The 17,629-nt window shown below is 43.0% G+C and overlaps 1 protein-coding gene across 1 annotated transcript in view; it reads right to left on the bottom strand.

Annotated features, from left to right (window-relative positions):
* Positions 1-17,629, bottom strand: part of ITGA3 (integrin subunit alpha 3) — a 124,396-nt gene that overhangs the window by 75,830 nt on the left and 30,937 nt on the right. Inside the window, exons 3-8 of the mRNA XM_069751445.1 lie at positions 15,951-16,030; positions 8,244-8,487; positions 8,050-8,133; positions 1,620-1,824; positions 1,298-1,491; positions 1,110-1,198 (exon numbers count right to left, since the gene is read on the bottom strand). Of these exons, the coding sequence (XP_069607546.1) occupies positions 1,110-1,198; positions 1,298-1,491; positions 1,620-1,824; positions 8,050-8,133; positions 8,244-8,487; positions 15,951-16,030 (896 nt within the window). The remainder of the gene's footprint in view (positions 1-1,109; positions 1,199-1,297; positions 1,492-1,619; positions 1,825-8,049; positions 8,134-8,243; positions 8,488-15,950; positions 16,031-17,629) is intronic.

Genomic DNA, 17,629 nt, shown 5'->3' with positions numbered 1-17,629 from the left:
CAGCATCTTGCAGCGGCATGCTATTCCATCCAGTTTGCGTTTAGTTTAAAACCATCATTTATTTTTCAACAGGACAGTGACCCCAAACACACCTCCAGGCTGTGTAAGGGCTATCTGACCAAGAAGGAGAGTGATGGGGTGCTGCGCCAGATGACCTGACCTCCACAGTCACCAGACCTGAACCTAATCAAGATGGTTTGGGGTGAGCTGAACCGCAGAGTGAAGGCAAAAGGGCCAACAAGTGCTAAGCATCTCTGGGAACTCCTTCAAGATTTTTGGTAGACCATTCCCAGTGACTACCTTTTGACGCTCATCAAGAGAATGCCAAGAGTGTGCAAGGCAGTCATCAAAGCAAAAGGTGGCTACTTTGAAGAACCTAGAATATAAGACATAATTTCAGTTGTTTCACACTTTTTTGTTAAGTATATAATTCCACATGTGTTAATTCATAATTTTGATGCCTTCAGTGTGAATTTACAATTTTCATAGTCATGAAAATACAGAAAAATCTTTAAATGAGAAGGTGTGTCCAAACTTTTGGTCTGTACTGTGTATGTAAGTAAGAACTATAGTAGGTGATAGATGAGATGAAGTAAAAACTCCAGCATCAGGCTAAATAAATAGGGTTTGTCTGTTGTTTTTGTTACCATGGAAACACATAGGTTGGCATAGGAGCTGTAGACACAAACTATGAGACTTAAGACTTTTGGCAAAGTTGCTTCATGTTTCTTTTTAGATACATTGGAATTTGAAAAAAAAAACACATTTGCTAAAGTACGTTTAAAGGGGTTATCTTCAGTATAGATGATAACTTGCTGTGGGTGTCTCACTCCTGGGGACCACAGATCAAATAATTTTTATGGTCTCTCAATTAGACGTCCGAGTGCCACTCCGTTCATTATTTATGGTACTGCAAGAAAAATTTGAGCCCAGCCCCATGGGGATGAATAAAGCAGCAGTTAAGCTTGTGTGCTCCTGCTCTATTCTAGCAAGGATTAAAGGTTGGACACCCACTGATCAACAAGCATAGGTGACAACTTGTACTACCTGGACAACCCCTTTAATATAATCTTTGCACATGAGTGATCAACGACTTCATAATACGTTACCTGGCTGGGTTTGGACTGTAGGCCAGTAGACTTGCTGAGGTAGATGTACAATTTGCCCATTTCATCGTATGGGGCTCCTACAGCCAGGTCTGAACAGACAAGAATTTGCATTAGGCTACATTCACTGAGGCACGAATAGGTTACAAGACAGTGAGTCCATTATCCATTGTATAATATATGCTGCTTACCCGAGAACCCATCCTGATTAATATCACCAATGTTCGCCACGGCAAAACCAAAACCAGATTCTGTCGGACCATGCAATACTAAAGATGGCATATCAATGAAACTTCCAACCTCATTCATATAAATGTAAACCGCTCCTCCAATTTCCTTCCTCTGATCAAAATAATAAGGAGCGCCAACCGCTATGTCCTGCCACCTAGGAATAAATCAGGGCAAAGGAGATTTACCAATATGTGTCCAAGGTCAAAATGTGCAACAGGTCAATTTTTTGCGGGGAGAAGCACAAGCACCGATTGTACTACTAAGTGTCCTTCTACTACTTACCCATCATTATTAAAATCAGCCAGGGCAATGATGTTGCCAAAGTAGGAGCCCACTTGGTCCCCACTTAGCACCTGTTTCAGTTGTAAATTTTTCTCCTCCATTTCCATCAGGTACACAGCACCCTTATGGTTCCAGCGAGGAGCCCCAGAGACAATGGTGATCTTGTTTTTCAGCAGGACATCCATGCCAAGCTGTACAGAGTACCCTGTGGGTGAGAATAGAAATAATACATTAAACTTAAAGAGGTTGTAAAGTGAAAACAAGTTATCATCTATCCTTGTTGATCGGCTAATGTCCCACCACTGGGACCCACACCGATTGGCAGATCAGGGAATATTAGTGCCGGACAGGAACGTTCATCAAAATGGCGTGGCAGGTCGGATGCACAACCGCAGCTCCCTTCCTTCTCTATGAGGCAAGAATGAATGGAGTGAAGGCCACATATGCACTGGTGCTCTATTTTAAAAAGTTCTCGATTCTGCTGATCGGTGCTGGTTCCGCGGGTCAGACCCTTACCAATCATTAAGTTACCATCTATACTATCAATAAATAGTAATTTTTTTAACCAGACAACCCATTTAAGCTGGACATACAGATTAGCTGCTTGCCAACAATCACTGAGCTGACAACTATCTCCCCTGATTACTCCATACCCCGCACACAGTCATGCTTGGCCGAGGTTCCCTATGTTCTCTAGGAGATTCCTTTCTTGTGGCACATCTCACCACTGAACAACAAGCTTTGGTGTCTGAATTCCAACCATATGATCCTTATCTCCCCCAATGGCAGTCAGGACACACCCATACACATTAAACCAGGGGTGCACAACCTGTGGCCCACACTGCCATTCTGTGAGGGCACCAACCATCTGGTCACAGACATATTTGCTTCTGTGTGGCTGCTAAATTTTGTTTCCATACCCAAAGAATAGAGAAGTGGTAGGTAGCCCTCTCTATGTTCCCATAAATGTTAGGAGAATGAGTTATCTTGACCTATTTGGCTCTGCTGAAAGGTGTATACAATTTAAAGGTGATATAAATGTATGCGGCTTTCACCATGGTAGGTTACGACAGTTGAGTTTGCGATGCAGTGATACGTGAGCCCATGGCCTTCTGCTCTCTGGAGTTCTGATTAGGTTCCACTTTCTGGACTCTCTATCTATCATGGCATATACTTTTGATGCCAAAAATGTCTCAGACGGTATCATTGTGGTCCGTGGAAGTGATTCAACATGACAATGTTGCCTATGGACCAGAAAAGGATTTGAGCTCTTGTATTAGATAGTTGACCATCCCTCCGGAATGGGCAAGTTCAGAGAATGTCTAATGTCTCTGAGAGCCTTTGGGGTGAAGGAACATGATAAGATCTACATTAAAATACATTACTCAGTTTGGGGTAACTTGACCCCCATCTGAACAAAAAAGATATAATCTGTGTAAGCAATGACCATGTTCTGGGATGGCTCCTATCAATGCAGATGATGGATATTTACCAAGTACACTTTTTAGCAGAATGGAGTCATCTAGAAGGATAAACTATCTTCAAAGAACAAAGTGCGACATCATAGCAGGAGCAGCCCAAACTTTACCATTCTACCAGTCTGCACCCTACCCATGCCCTCTGTTCTGCTAATGACCTGAGGTTAGCATCCTCCATAATCAGAACCTCCCACTCCTGTCTCCAAGACTTTTCACATGCTGTGCCAATTCTTTGGAATGCACTACCTAGGTTAATACGATTAATCCCCAATCCCCCCAGTTTTAAGCGTGCCCTAAAAACTCATTTGTTCACACTGGCCTACCGTCTCAACGCATTAACCTAACTATCCCTGTGTTGCCCATTCAAAATTTTTACCATAATCAGGTTCCTTGTATCATGTTCTCACACGCTTTATGCAGTTATTAGCCCTCTGTGTCTGTACTGTTACATACTTAGGCTGATAACCGGTTCATGCAGCTTTACATGAACACCCTATTCTTACCCTATGGCTGGTCCGAACAACGTAAGTAATTGTTACCATCCACCTCTCGTGTCTCCCCTATTTCCTCATGCGAGCAGGGCCCTCATGCCTCTTGGTATCTGTTTTGATCTGTGTTTATTGTTATGCTGTAATGCCTGTTGTATACACAAGTCACCTCTAAAATGTAAAGTGCTGCAGAATATGTCGGCACTATAGTAATAAAATTATTATTATTATTTTCACAAGAGGCCCCACAACACGTGGACACGGGCTTTGCTTTGTTTTGGGGGCTGGTACAGTAAATTTGGATTGTATTGTGGTAAGCTATACAGAAGATAATGTCTCTCCTATGGAAATGTATTGTAATCTTATGCTGGTAGTATTTTTGCTGAATAAATAGTTTCATAGTTTCTATGGTTGAAAATAGACAAAATTCAATTGAGATCAAGGAATAACCTATCAAATTAATGTACATTAATATGGGGGCTTTGTGCAGATATTGTGACCTGAGCACAGGAGTTTATAAAGATTGTACCTTTAATATAAATAGGCATGCATGTGCAGATTTCTTCTTACTACAAATTCTGTTGGACAGTACTATTGAAATGGGTTTAAAAAAGTGTACGACTAACTTTTTTTGTGTGGAGTAATTTCATGATATATTTCCATGTTTATCAGACATCTATTTTTCTAATCCTGAGCTTTAAAAACCCTACTGATCCTTATGTGGACATCTGGAGCCACCACTAGGTGGTGCTTAAGAGTTTTTTGTATACTATTTCTATGTAGTGAGCTCCCCCTGGTGGTGGCTACAGGATATAAGCATGTTATTTCTCAATGCAGGGGCTCTACTGTGAATGTAAGGTTCGCTTTTAAATATAGAATTTAAAAACCTCTTAGGCACATAAGAGGGGGATAGGGTGACGGTCCTTGTTCTGATTTTCCTGGTCATGTGACTGTCATCACACAATGCATTCTTGTATTGTAATAAAACGGTAAATTAAAACGTATTTTCTTATCTTCTCTTCCGTCTGCCTGTCTGGAAGTTAATGATTCCCTTGGTTTCTGCTTGTAAATCTGTGAGTGAAATATATGGCTTCACCACTAACAGGGCAGCTTATTACAATATATCTGGTGTAATGTTTTCCCTGTTTAGTCTTTCTTTTATGTTAGTTTTAGCCACAATGAGGTTCCCACAATCCCACAATGCTACAACATGGAGCCATCACTGTCCCAGGGGGTAGCAGAGGTAATGGGGCTCATGGCACATCAACTTTTAAAAAACTGAGTTGTGGGAACAAGGTCAATGAGCCAAGACAGCCATGGTGTCTGCTGACAAATATCCCAGGCACAGGACAAAGCAGGACAAGCTTTTCTAATAAGCTTGGCTTTACTTACCATTCCTGGGTCCAATGCTGAGTTGCCATGTCTGCTATTGTAAGTAAAGCTGATAACACATTGACAGCGCTGCAGCCAATCAGTGAGCTCAGCAGCTCTGCCAAAGTTGACAGCATGAGTCACTCACAGTCGCTGAGCTCACTGATTGGCTGCAGTGCTGCAAAGTGATGTGAGAGCTGCAGACATTGAGAACAGTGGCGGAGACTCAGCGCCGGACCCAAAAAGGGTAAGTAACAGAAAAACAAAATGCAGATTTCCGAAACCAGAAAAGTCCTTTAAAGGGGTATTCCAGTGCCAACAGATACACTTTCTTATTGTACAGTTTTCTAATATACTCCAGGCACCCATTCCCAGCTGTCAACATCTCTGCTTGCTGTAACTGAAAGAAGAGCTCCATTGTCTACACACATGGAATGGAAATCTGTGATGGAGCCAAAGGTGGACGTCTTGTTAAAATTCATTGATTGGTCCTCATTCAATGATTGCAAGCAGAGAGCTTGAAAACTTTGGAAAAACTGCGGCAAAGTAGATTAGTACATGACCTTTTACCTTTGTTTGTTGAAAAATGTAATATCCCTTCATCTTCCTGGACGAAAGTATGTATACACCTGCGTTACTATTCTTTCCTATTTGCAGGTTATTTGGGTGTATGTCTCTTTAAGACCCAGGCTGCACTTGGATGTGTCCTACATCTATATAAGAAATACAGGGCTGGGGAAATATTCTATAATGTCCAATAAGGCATTGAATAAACCAATGCAGGACACATCGAACGGAGGCCGTCATCAGAAAATGACGCCATAAGTGTAACCTTCCTTAGAGGGAGGTGCTATGCTAGGGTGCCCCTTTAAGAAAAAATAGAGAGGGGTGCTATACTAGAACGCCCTATTAAGAAAACACACCTAAGAAAGAGAGAGTGAAAAAAACAAATAAATGTAATGACTCACGTTGACAAGCGCAGAGGAAGCTCCGCATATAACAAGTCCTGACCAAATCTCTAGCATTCCTGACAGCTTAGCGTGATCCTTCTATCCAAATGATATAAACTTATACCACAACTGCAGTCAGATCACCTGATACAGGGGCACACGTCAAGAGCCTCATTAATGGGGACAGTGAAAGACAAAAGTTCCTTCCGCATGCCCTTTATGCACAATGGGGAGGGTCTAGACGTGGCTTCACCGGCCATTGTTAAGCTGGATGACCGGCTCGGGAGCAGCGACCATAATGGTTATCCAAGAGAAGAATTGTTCTGGGTCACGTAATGGTTTATGTTGTATTTCCACAATCTGATTTCAGACCATTATCGAGGTCAGATCAACTACAGTATATAAAAATATTCGGCACATTATTACCGACCTCTTTAGACTGGCGAAAGAAGGCTAGGGTTGTAGAACGATCACTTATGGGTGGTTCTGTGCTCATACAATATCATGTTATCAGCAGCACATTGGCACCTGTGGATGTGCTGCCGAGAACCAATCACCCAACGAATTAGCGATTTGATTGATCGTTGGGTGATCGCTGTCATGTTTATTCCAATGAACGCTTGTCTGCAGTGCTGGCATTTATAAAATGAGATGCTGCACACATTTCATATTACACACTCCATGCTATACACACTGTATGCTACATACATACACACACTCCATGATACACACATTGCATGTTCCACAGACACACTCCATGTCACACATACTCCATGCTGTACACATATACACATTGCTTGTCACACACATATTCCATGATACACACATATACACATTGGATATCACACACACACACATTCCATACTAGACACATATACACATTACATGTCACACACACACATTCCATGCTACACACATACACATTTCATGCTACCCACTTATACACATTGCATGTCACACAAACATGCACACCCCATGCTACACACATATACACACTGCATATCATACACATTCCATCTACACACATTCCATCTACACACATATACACATTGCTGTCACGCATACACGTTCCATGCTACACACATATACACATTGCATGTCACACAAACATGCACACTCCATGCTACACACATTTACACTGTATGTGACACATACACATTCCATGCTACACGTACTGCATTAGGCCTGTTTCACACGTCAGTGTCTCCGGTACGTGAGGTGACAGTTTCCTCACGTACCGGAGACACTGACACGCGTAGACACATAAAAATCACTGCATCTGTTCAGATGTCAGTGATTTTTTGCGGACCGTGTCTCCGTGTTTGGCCGTGTGCCAAACACGGAGACATGTCAGTGTTCGTGGGAGCGCACGTATTACACGGACCCATTAAAGTCAATGGGTCCGTGTAAAACACATACCGCACCACGGACATTGTCCGTGTGCAGTCCGTGTGCCGTGCAGGGGACAGCGCTACATTAAGCGCTGTCCCCCCACTGGTGCTGAATCGGCGATTCATATCTTCCCTGCAGCAGCGTTTGCTGCAGGGAAGACATGAATAATACTGTTTAAAATAAAGATTTATCTCCCCCCCGCCCTCCCACCTTCTGTGCGCCCCCCCCCCCCCCCCCCCCCCGCTGTGCTGAAAATACTCACCCAGCTCGCTCCCTCGCCGCCGCTGCTTCCTCTCCTGGCCGCAGCTTCTCCTGTATGTGGTCACGTGGGGCCGCCGATTACAGTAATGAATATGCGGCTCCACCCCTATGGGTGGTGGAGCCGCATATTCATTACTGTAAATGAGTCGATGATCATATACATTTCTGGTTATCATCTGTTCTTTTTATGTAACCAAGGCATTCCAAGTTCTTAAAGGGAATCTATCACCAGGTTTTTGCTATGTAATCTGAAAGCAACATGATGTAGGGGAAGAGACCCTGATTCCAGAGATAGGTCAATTGCTGGTCTGCATGGTGTCATTATGATACAATTTGCTACATACTGACACATTCCCTTTAAAGCTATCCCACCTCATCTTTTTTCGATGTTCCACCTATGCTCTCTTATCCTATCTACAATGTACTTTTCATTAAGTGCAAAGTTTGATCAAAAATGTATCTTCAGAATGGACAATGATGGAGTATTTACCCAAGTAGATGTTAAAGGTGTCCGTGTTAGGGTAGGAAGAATCTGTTAAATCCCAATTATCTCTCTGTACAGCATAGTCTGTACCTAAAACAAAACAAAAAAAAATCACTTATGCAGGCCCGTTTTTTGTACACAAAAATAAAAATCACCAATTTAGTCATAAACACGTATCATTATATTTATAGGTGTCCTACCTTGCCAGTTAAAGGCACCTGGAGCTCCAAAGTACACCATGTTTTCAGTGATGCCTCCACTCATACCCATTTGGCACATGCCAGTTTTGAGGTGGTCACCGCCAGAGTCACACATCTCATAATGGTAGGCCTGCCAGTCATCATTGTCATTGAATTCTAAGTTGTTTCCTCGTATGTAGCACTTGCCTATCATCTTGGGTTGGTCTTCAGACGGCAGAACCACAGAGTATCGATGGGCGCACATCTGGCAAAGAAATATCTTGGTGAAGGTTTCATGCTATATCTGCCTATATCTTCTCACTATAGGTCCTTATGTCATTTTACATCTTTTATAATCAGCAAATCAATCTTCTCCGATGTTGTCTAGTATGTGGCGGCCTGCAGTCATACTCACAACTATCGGCTCTTGGCAAGAGTGAGAGTTGGCACAAACAGGAAAAGACCTATCCTGTCCTGCATTACTTTGACAACCTATTGATTTAAATGGATACTGTGAAAAACAAAATGGAGATATCCAGTAAAAACAGGATATCACCAATTCACGAGATAGGTGACAACTTACAGATTTGTGGTGGTCCGACCACTAGGACCCGCATCGATTGCCAGAACAAGGAATTTTTGTTGTTGTTTTCATCGGACAACCACTTTAATTTCCCTGTCATGGTGCTGCAGGTAACCTGAACACTGGAGATGATCAAAAAGAATTGAAATACCCTGGTCCGGAGTCCTTTGTGGCACCGAAGATCCTCAGTCCGGGATCTTGCTCATTAATAGGACGTCATAGGGACCTAGTAAGCAGCAAAAACGCCCAAGATGCCGGACAGTGAATTGCCAGCACAACTGTGACTACCTTGAAAGACCAAACTGGACGCCGGACCTGAGTAGTATAAAATGTACTTGCTCATCTCTAGTGTTCAGCTAACCTGCAACCCCATCACCTCTCATCCGTCCCGAACACTTAGGCCACGTTCAGTATTTGGTCAGTATTTTACCTCAGTATCTGTGTGAAAACCCAGCAATAAGGCCACGGTCAATATATGGTCAGTATTTTACCTCAGTATATGTGTGAAAACCCAGCAATAATGCCTCGGTCAGTATTTGGTCAGTATTTTACCTCAGTATGTGTAAGCCATGACCAGGAGTGGGACAATCAGAGGAAAAGTATAATAGAAACACGTCATCACTTCTGTATTTATCACCCACTCCTGATTTTGGCTTTAGGCCGGTTTCACACGTCAGTGGCTCCAGTACGTGAGGTGACAGTTTCCTCACGTACCGGAGCCACTGACACACGTAGACACATTAAAATCAATGTATCTGTGCAGATGTCATTGATTTTTTGCGGACCGTGTCCCGTGTGCCAAACACGGAGACATGTCAGTGTTCGTGGGAGCGCACGGATTACACGGACCCATTAAAGTCAATGGGTCCGTGTAAAACACGTACCGCACACGGACGTTGTCCGTGTGCAGTCCGTATGCCGTGCAGGAGACAGCGCTACATTAAGTGCTGTCCCCCCCACTGGTGCTGAAGCCGCGATTCATATCTTCTCTGCAGCAGCGTTTGCTGTAGAGAAGATATGAATAATCGTGTTTAAAATAAAGATCTATGTGCCCACCCCCCTCCCACCCCCTGTGCGCCCGCCCGCTGTTATTAAAATACTCACCCGGCTCCCTCGCTGGCTGGCGCTGCTTCCTGTCCTTGCCGCATCTTCTACTGTATGAGCGGTCATGTGTTGCCGCCGATTACAGTCATGAATATGAGGCTCCACCTCCCATAGGGGTGGAGCTGCATATTCATTACTGTAAATGAGCAGCCCCACGTGACCGCATACAGTAGAAGGTGCGGCCAGGACAGGAAGCAGCGCCGGCGAGGGAGCGAGCCGGGTGAGTATTTTAAGAACAGCGGAGGGGGGCGCACAGGGGGTGGGAGGGCGGTGGGGACATGGAGCTTTATTTTAAACACGATTATTCATATCTTCTCTACAGCAAACGCTGCTGCAGGGAAGATATGAATGGGGCTTCAGCACCAGATGCTGGTGCGTGTGGTACCCAGTGGGCACATGGGCGGCACACGTATGCCACACTGATGTGCCACAGAAACGCACGGGCACACGGACAATTCCGGTACCGATTTTTCCGGTACCGGAATTATCTGGACGTGTGAGACTGCCCTTCCACATACTGCGGTAAAATACTGACAAAATACTGAACATGTGACCGTGGCCTTATTGCTGGGTTTTCACACAGATACTGAGTGTTCCAGCTTACTGTAGAGACTCTTCTAAAAGGGTCAGATTGCCCAAGGCAGACAACTTCTTTAAAAGGGGTAGAAAAAATAAGAAAAACATGGCTTCTTTCTTCTAGAAAAAGAGTCACTCTTGTCCTAAATAGTCCTGCGCGCTGCTGTATAACACGGAGCCAGCAAATTAGAGCGGCGCTGTTTCTGGGAGAAAGCAGCCAAGTCTTTCCAGTTTCCAACATATACCTTAAAGGTATAAGAATAAAATGTGCCAAAAGATAAAATTGCTTTATTGGTGTTCTGTGTGCCAATACATATTCTATTATATTAAATTAATTTCCACAAATATATTATAAGAAAAAAGCCCTGAAATTGCAGTATGTTAATTATACTGTGAGTATTGCCAACCTCCACAATTTTGATTCCAGCATTGAACATAAAGGATAATACTTGTTTTGTCTGGAACGCTATTTTTGCTGATGAGGTAATTCTACGTTAGAGGGATGTTGTGTTGAAAGGTTTTTCATTTCTATGGTCAAATCTGTACTTGTTCCTTCCAACATCAGCCACTAGAGGCACTGTAGATTCTAATCTAGGAACTCCTTAGAGTAAAATCTATGGTACCCCAGCAAACAAGTTTTGTTTGGTGAGTGAGTCAAAATTTGCATTATTCCCCTCAGATCTCCACAGGATCAAGTCAACCAATAAATGAAACTATAAAGTTAAATTGACATTTTCCCTTTAAAAAAACAAATTGATTAGTGAGCAGGTGCATACATCTTATAGGCATCTATGAAATCCTAAAGCCTTCTTCTTCCAAAATATAAATTAAGTGTAACAGGATCTCACTGAATTGTAGCTTTTTAAAGAAATTTTAACTAAAGCATTGCCAGTGGGAAGAAGGTTAACTCCACTTCCTTTTATTTTTTTCTGATTTATCTGTATACTGTGTTTTTAGGTATTTTATAGGGATACAAAAAACAACAGGAGTAACAAAAAAGCAATGTTTGTTTGCAATACTGTTAGCAAGCTAATGAAACTTGGCAGAGAAACAAGAACCTATATACCGTGGTTGGAAACCAATCAAAGGTATGGTGGTTAAGTAGATGGGGCACAGCTTAGCCTTACATTACGCCTTTGTATACAGAGCAGTGGGGAGAGGTTTCTGCTGCAGCAATCTGCCTCGTGGGAGGGGAAAATGTAGTTGCTGTCTTACCATTTTTGTTTCACAAGCAGTTGAGAAAAATTGTGTGTTTATAAACCCATAATCCAAAAGTGGAAGGCTTATGGAACAACTTACCATTGCATGGCCGTCCACCTAAACTGACATCCTAAGCAAGGAGATCAATAGAGAAGCAGCCATGATGCTCATTGTAACTCTAGAGGAGCTACAGAGATCCACAGCTGAGATGGGAGAATCTGTCCTCAGGACAATTATTAGTCGCATACTCCACAAATCTGGCCTTTATGGAAAAGTAGCAAGAAGAGAGTAATTTTTGAAAGCAAGCCATAAGAAGTCCCATTTGCAGCATGCAAAAAGCTTTGTAAGGGACTCAGCTAGCATGTATTAGAAGGTGTTCTGGTGAGATGTGTCACGAGGGTGTCACGTCCCCTTGAAAGACCTGGACTTAGACGGTCAAGTGGGGGTAATGAATTGCAGGTTTCCTTTAGAGATGGTGTGATTCATGTCCTTTTTTAAATGGATTTCCTTTCCTCCAAGTGCTGAGAGGGTTAAGGATTCTTTAAATGCTGGCTGAGACCATACAGTCTGGTTGTGCCCAGCAGCAACTTCTTATCATTTACTCCCTCTATATGTAGTGGCACTGGGCATTTAGTCCCTGCTGGTGAAAGATTTGACTTCCTGTGCTGAGTGCTAAAGCTAAGTGGTTGGAGTGGGGTTGTTGTAGTAGTGATCTGTAATTTGCTGTAGTATATATGTGTTCATCTCCTGGTCCATATTCCCATTTAGTTCCTTCCTCCCTGTCCCTAACCTCCACCCTATTGTTGGTTTGTGCTTTTGTATGATAGAGGTTTTCTGCTATCCCTGTTTTGTGTTTGTGTCTTGTTTACCTTACATTTATGTCCCATGCCTCATGGGGTGGGGAGGGGACAGATTAGGGTTTAACAGGAGCATAGTAGGGTCAGAGACCCGGGCCTCTCTACCTTCGAGAGTATCCCTAGGACATTGATAGTTAGGGTCCTAGTTCCAGGGACAGTTTGTGGCCCCCTCCCTTACCGAAGACCATCACAGCGAGACATTATGAGACATAAGTAGAGATTTTAGGGCTAAATGCAAATCGTTGAGTGGCGTAAAACTAAAGCTGTGTGCCCAAGTTGCGTTTTTTATGCGTTTCCGCTGCGTTTTTGCTGCAGCGGAAACGCTTAAAAAACGCATTCCCATGCAATCCTATGGGATTCCACAGTTGCTGTGCCCATGCTGCGGATTTTCCCGCTGCGGAATCGCATAGCGGTAAAATCCGCAGCATGTTTATTATTTCTGCGGAATCGCAGCGATTCCACTACCATAGGATTGCATTGAAACGCTCACTTTACAGATGTGGCTATGCCCACCATGCGTAAAGTAAGCGCTACATGTGCGGATGGTACCCAGGATCTGGAGGAGAAGAGACTCTCCTCCAGGCCCTGGGTACAATATTCCTGTAAAAAAAAAAAATTAAAATAAAAAATAGGGATATACTGTACTTACCTTCTGATGGCCCCCGGAGTCCTCCCGGCTCTCAGCGGTGCACGCGGCGGCTTCCGTTCCCAGGGATGCATTGCACGAATTACCTGAGATGACGTCGCGGTCACACGACCGTGACGACACAAAGGTCCTTCGTGCAAAGCATCCCTGGGAACGGTACGTAGCGGGAGCGCCGCTGAGGAGATCGGGGGCCGTCGGTAGGTGAGAATAACCATATATTTTTTTTTTAATTTTTTTAACATTCTATCTTTTACTATTGATGCTGCATGGGCAGTATCAATAGTAAAAAGTTGGTCACACTTGTCAAGCACTATGCTTGACAAGTGTGACCGCCCTGTCAATCACTTTTCCAAGCAATGCTTCAAATCGCTTGGAAAGCGCAAGCATTCTGCAAGCTAAAAACGCTTGTGTTTTGTGGGAAAATGCATGCGAAATCCACATGCATTTTGCCCGCGGCAGGGAGTTGCGGAAGTACTGCAGACCTTTTTGCAGCATTTCTGCAATGTGGACACATAGCCTAACACTAAACATCACCCTTAAAACACCATCTCCACTATCAAATAGGTGGCAGCAGCATGCTATGGGGATGTTTTTATTCAGCAGAGACAGAAAAGCTGCTCAGAGTTGGTGGGATGGATGGAACTAAATACAGGGCAATACCTGGAGGAAAACCTGTTAGAGGCAGCAAAAGACTTGAGACTAGGGAGTAGACTCACCTTCCAGCATGACAACGACATTAAACATACTGCCAGAGCTACAATGGAATGGTTTAGATCAAAGCATATTCGTGCATGCTAATGGCCCAGTCACAGTCACAGTCCAGACCTAAATCCCGTTCAAAATCTGCGGCAAATTTTTACATTTGCTGATTACAAACACTCTCCATCCAATCTGATTGAGCTAAAGCTATTTTGCAAAGGAGAATGGGAACACATTTCAGGCACTGGATATGTAAAGCTGGTAGAGACTTACCCCAAAAGACTTGCTGCAGTAATTGCAGCGAAAGGTGGTCCTACAAAGTATTGACTCAAGGGGGGTGAATACAAATGATTGTCACAATTTTCACATTTATATTGTTCAAATAATCAGAAAACCAGGTATCGTTTCCTTTACACTTCACAAATACTCACTACTTTGTGTAGGTATCTCACATACAATCCCAGTAGAATAAAGTTAAAGAAACACTCCTCCTCCCATCAAAATTGTTATCCTTTTAATATATTGCAGTTGTCATATTATATAGCACTGTGTACTTACAATTTCTCCTTTTACTCTTCTACCCAGATAATTCTTCTCTTTTCAATTAGGTCTATGACATCACGTGATTAAAAACTAAGTGGCTGAATCCTAAGCTCTATATAGAAACAGGAAGTCAATTTTCCCTGTATGAGTCATAAGTCCCTGACAGGGGGAGCGGTGGAGCAGCTGGGTCAGGAGCTAAAGAGGGGCATGATAAATGCAGGAAGACGAGACTTCCTGTTTCTACATAGAACAGAGAAAAGAGAAGAATTATTTGGGTAGAAAGGTAAAATTAGCAATTGTAAGGACACAGTGCTATATAACATGATGATTGCAATATATTAACAGGATAAAAACTTTATGGGAGGAGGAGTGCTTCTTAAAGTTTGCAGGAGGTGAAAAAAAGGGGAAAAGTTCACAGACTAAGAATAGATTTTCAAGGCACAATATATATATATATATATATATATATATATATATATATATATATATAATATATATACACTGTATACACACACACACACATACACACACTTCTTAGTGTTAAGGAATAAGGAAACTGCTTTGCCTCTTCTCTAAACAAGCTGTAAAGATTTTATTTAACGATCCATATTCTTAATACATTAAACATAATCAATGCTACAAATATTAAGACGAGAACCTTGTTCTGTACTCTTCTTACGAGTCCTATTGATCCAGGGTATGGATGAATTGCATCGCTACGTGAACTTTGCACAGCAGTCGGCTGCCACATGTGCTATAGACATACAGGCTGGATACATAACTGCAATGCTGCCATATTAGTCGCCTCTCTCCTTTCCCCAGATCAGACCATGACAATCACCGTATGCTCTGAATGTATTTTATTTTGGGGAGGGCTCTTATATATTTCTTATAACATGAGCCACATTGTAATTTAGGACTACTGCTCCTTTAAGACCATATGACCTACACAGAAATGTGAAGATCAAGCACCAGGACAAATCTAGTAGCACTGGTTTCACAATGACATTGCATCTAGGTAATTGTATCAGACGTCCTCCCGTAATAACAGGCAGTGACAATTATGATGCATTGCAGATGCGAGGCCGCCTCCAGTATCCTTGTGTGCCCGGCACGCTTGGGACAGTGCCATAGTGAGCAGAAATGGCTTCTGCACAGTATAAAGTGAATTATAAGGAATTATTTGAGTCAATATTTTAATTACTTTCCAGACCAGATACATAGCGAGAATCTCCTGGGACCCATAGTAAAATCTGTGCCAGGGTCCCCACCTGCATATGTGGCATTTATATAGTACATTGGGGGCACCAGGGTCCTGATGAGACAGTTACCTCTGCACCCAATATCCGGGCTGGTAACAGAGGGAATATCCGACAAATAATGACTCATGTGGTGCAACATTACCTAGAATCATTAAGCGATGATAAATAATTCATCTGCAAAACATTAGAATATTTTTCTACACTTTTTTGGAGCTGTTATCTAAGATACGTCACGCCATCACCCACCATCTCACTTACCAGAACCCGACCTCCAGGTCCCTGCGATGCCAGTGTAACTCCCAGCCACATGTTCTCAATGACATTGCTGCCAGGCACATCTGTATAAGAATACTAGAGTGTGAGTAAAATGCAGTATCTTTCTCCACATATAAACCATCTACATTTTCTATAAAAGTTGTCATGTAATAAAAGGCCAGAATAAGCAAAAAGAAAAGTCTTCCTTTTTTCTCCAAAGCAGCACCATTCTAGAACATTTACTGTATCTGGTATTGCAGCTTAGTTTGGTGCCATTGAAGTGAATGTGACTAAGCTGGAATACCAGAAGCAGCCTACAAACAAGCATTGCACTGTCTCTTGTAATCCCCGAAATCTTCTAAAGGGTAATTCATATACATTTCTTTCATTTATTTTTGCTCTACCATCGCACATAAAATGGTTAAAAAACACAAATTAATAACGTTCAACGTGGGCAATGGTATGTGGTGGGGGATGGGGTGTCCATCGGCCGAGTCTGCAGTCTCTGGCCGCTCGATGGGATGATCACGAATCTCTTACTTTTCAGGATCCCAGGCGTGGTTTTTGAATAGCCGTGCTGGTGCGACATCATCATTGAAGGGTCGTGGATCTTGGAACATAAGAGATTCGAGAGTCTCCCATCTTCCCATGAATTAATCCGCCCAATTCCATCCACCCCTCTCCAGCCCCTCTCCAGCTGTACTGTGTTCCCAATGCTGGAGAGGCTAAACTGCTTCATGGCAACATTGAGATTGAACACAGTTCAGGACAGCAGAGCGACCACGCTGTGGGCATGAACTGTCACTCAGGAAGGAGCATCCGCCCCCTTGCAGCTAGGAAATCGGGAGGCTCGAAAGTGATGAACTCCTGAAGAGACACCAGTTAACTAGTTGACTTTCTGATGGTGGTCACCCAAAATTTTACGTCAGTATCTACACAAGGATCAATAACGGCCAACAGATATTTCCTTGGTAATCCAGGAGGGCAACAGACAGATTTTGTATCACCTGCTTTGCGCAACATTACTGCAGTGGCACAAAAAAAGAGACCAGTGGATCATTTGAGCCCCATTATGTATGGTTGGCCAGTAAGTCTAGACCCATGTGTTCCATATTGACCACAGACCTTCATTATACTTACTAAATTCAGCTGACAGTCTAATATGTACGGTGGCCGCCCGTCTGTCCCCAGACACATCATCCCCAGACAGGGATCCGCATATACAATTTTGGACTGCTGATCCTTTTGTTCTCCATATGCCACTGTCACTCATAGAGAACACAGGAACACATGTCTGAGTGTGCGCTCCTGGGTATGGGAAAATCGGTCAAGATAGCTGCCGGCTGAACAATCATGCAAACCATCATTCAGCTGACAACTATCTAAACTGTATGATGTGACTTTAGGCTGACATCCAGAGTAGGCAGCTGCCATCTGAACTTTCTCTCCAGACTCCCTCATACACAGGAATGCTCGGCTCAGGGATCAGAATGCCATTCCCAGAATCATCTCGCCACCCAAAAAAAAAAGATTGAAAAATGTCCTTATGTTCCCCAACATCATCTTTTGAGGGACAGTCAAGAGGCCCCAATACATATTAGATAGTCAACCTATAAAAAATAAGTGAGTTCGGATGACTTTTATCTAATGGGGCTACAGGACTTTTACATAGAACATGTTTA

This window comes from Ranitomeya imitator, chromosome 2 (assembly GCF_032444005.1).
Source record: "Ranitomeya imitator isolate aRanImi1 chromosome 2, aRanImi1.pri, whole genome shotgun sequence".
NCBI lineage: Eukaryota > Metazoa > Chordata > Amphibia > Anura > Dendrobatidae > Ranitomeya > Ranitomeya imitator.
The sequence above is the reverse complement of the archived record's forward strand: the minus strand, read 5'-3'. Positions and strand labels throughout refer to the sequence as shown.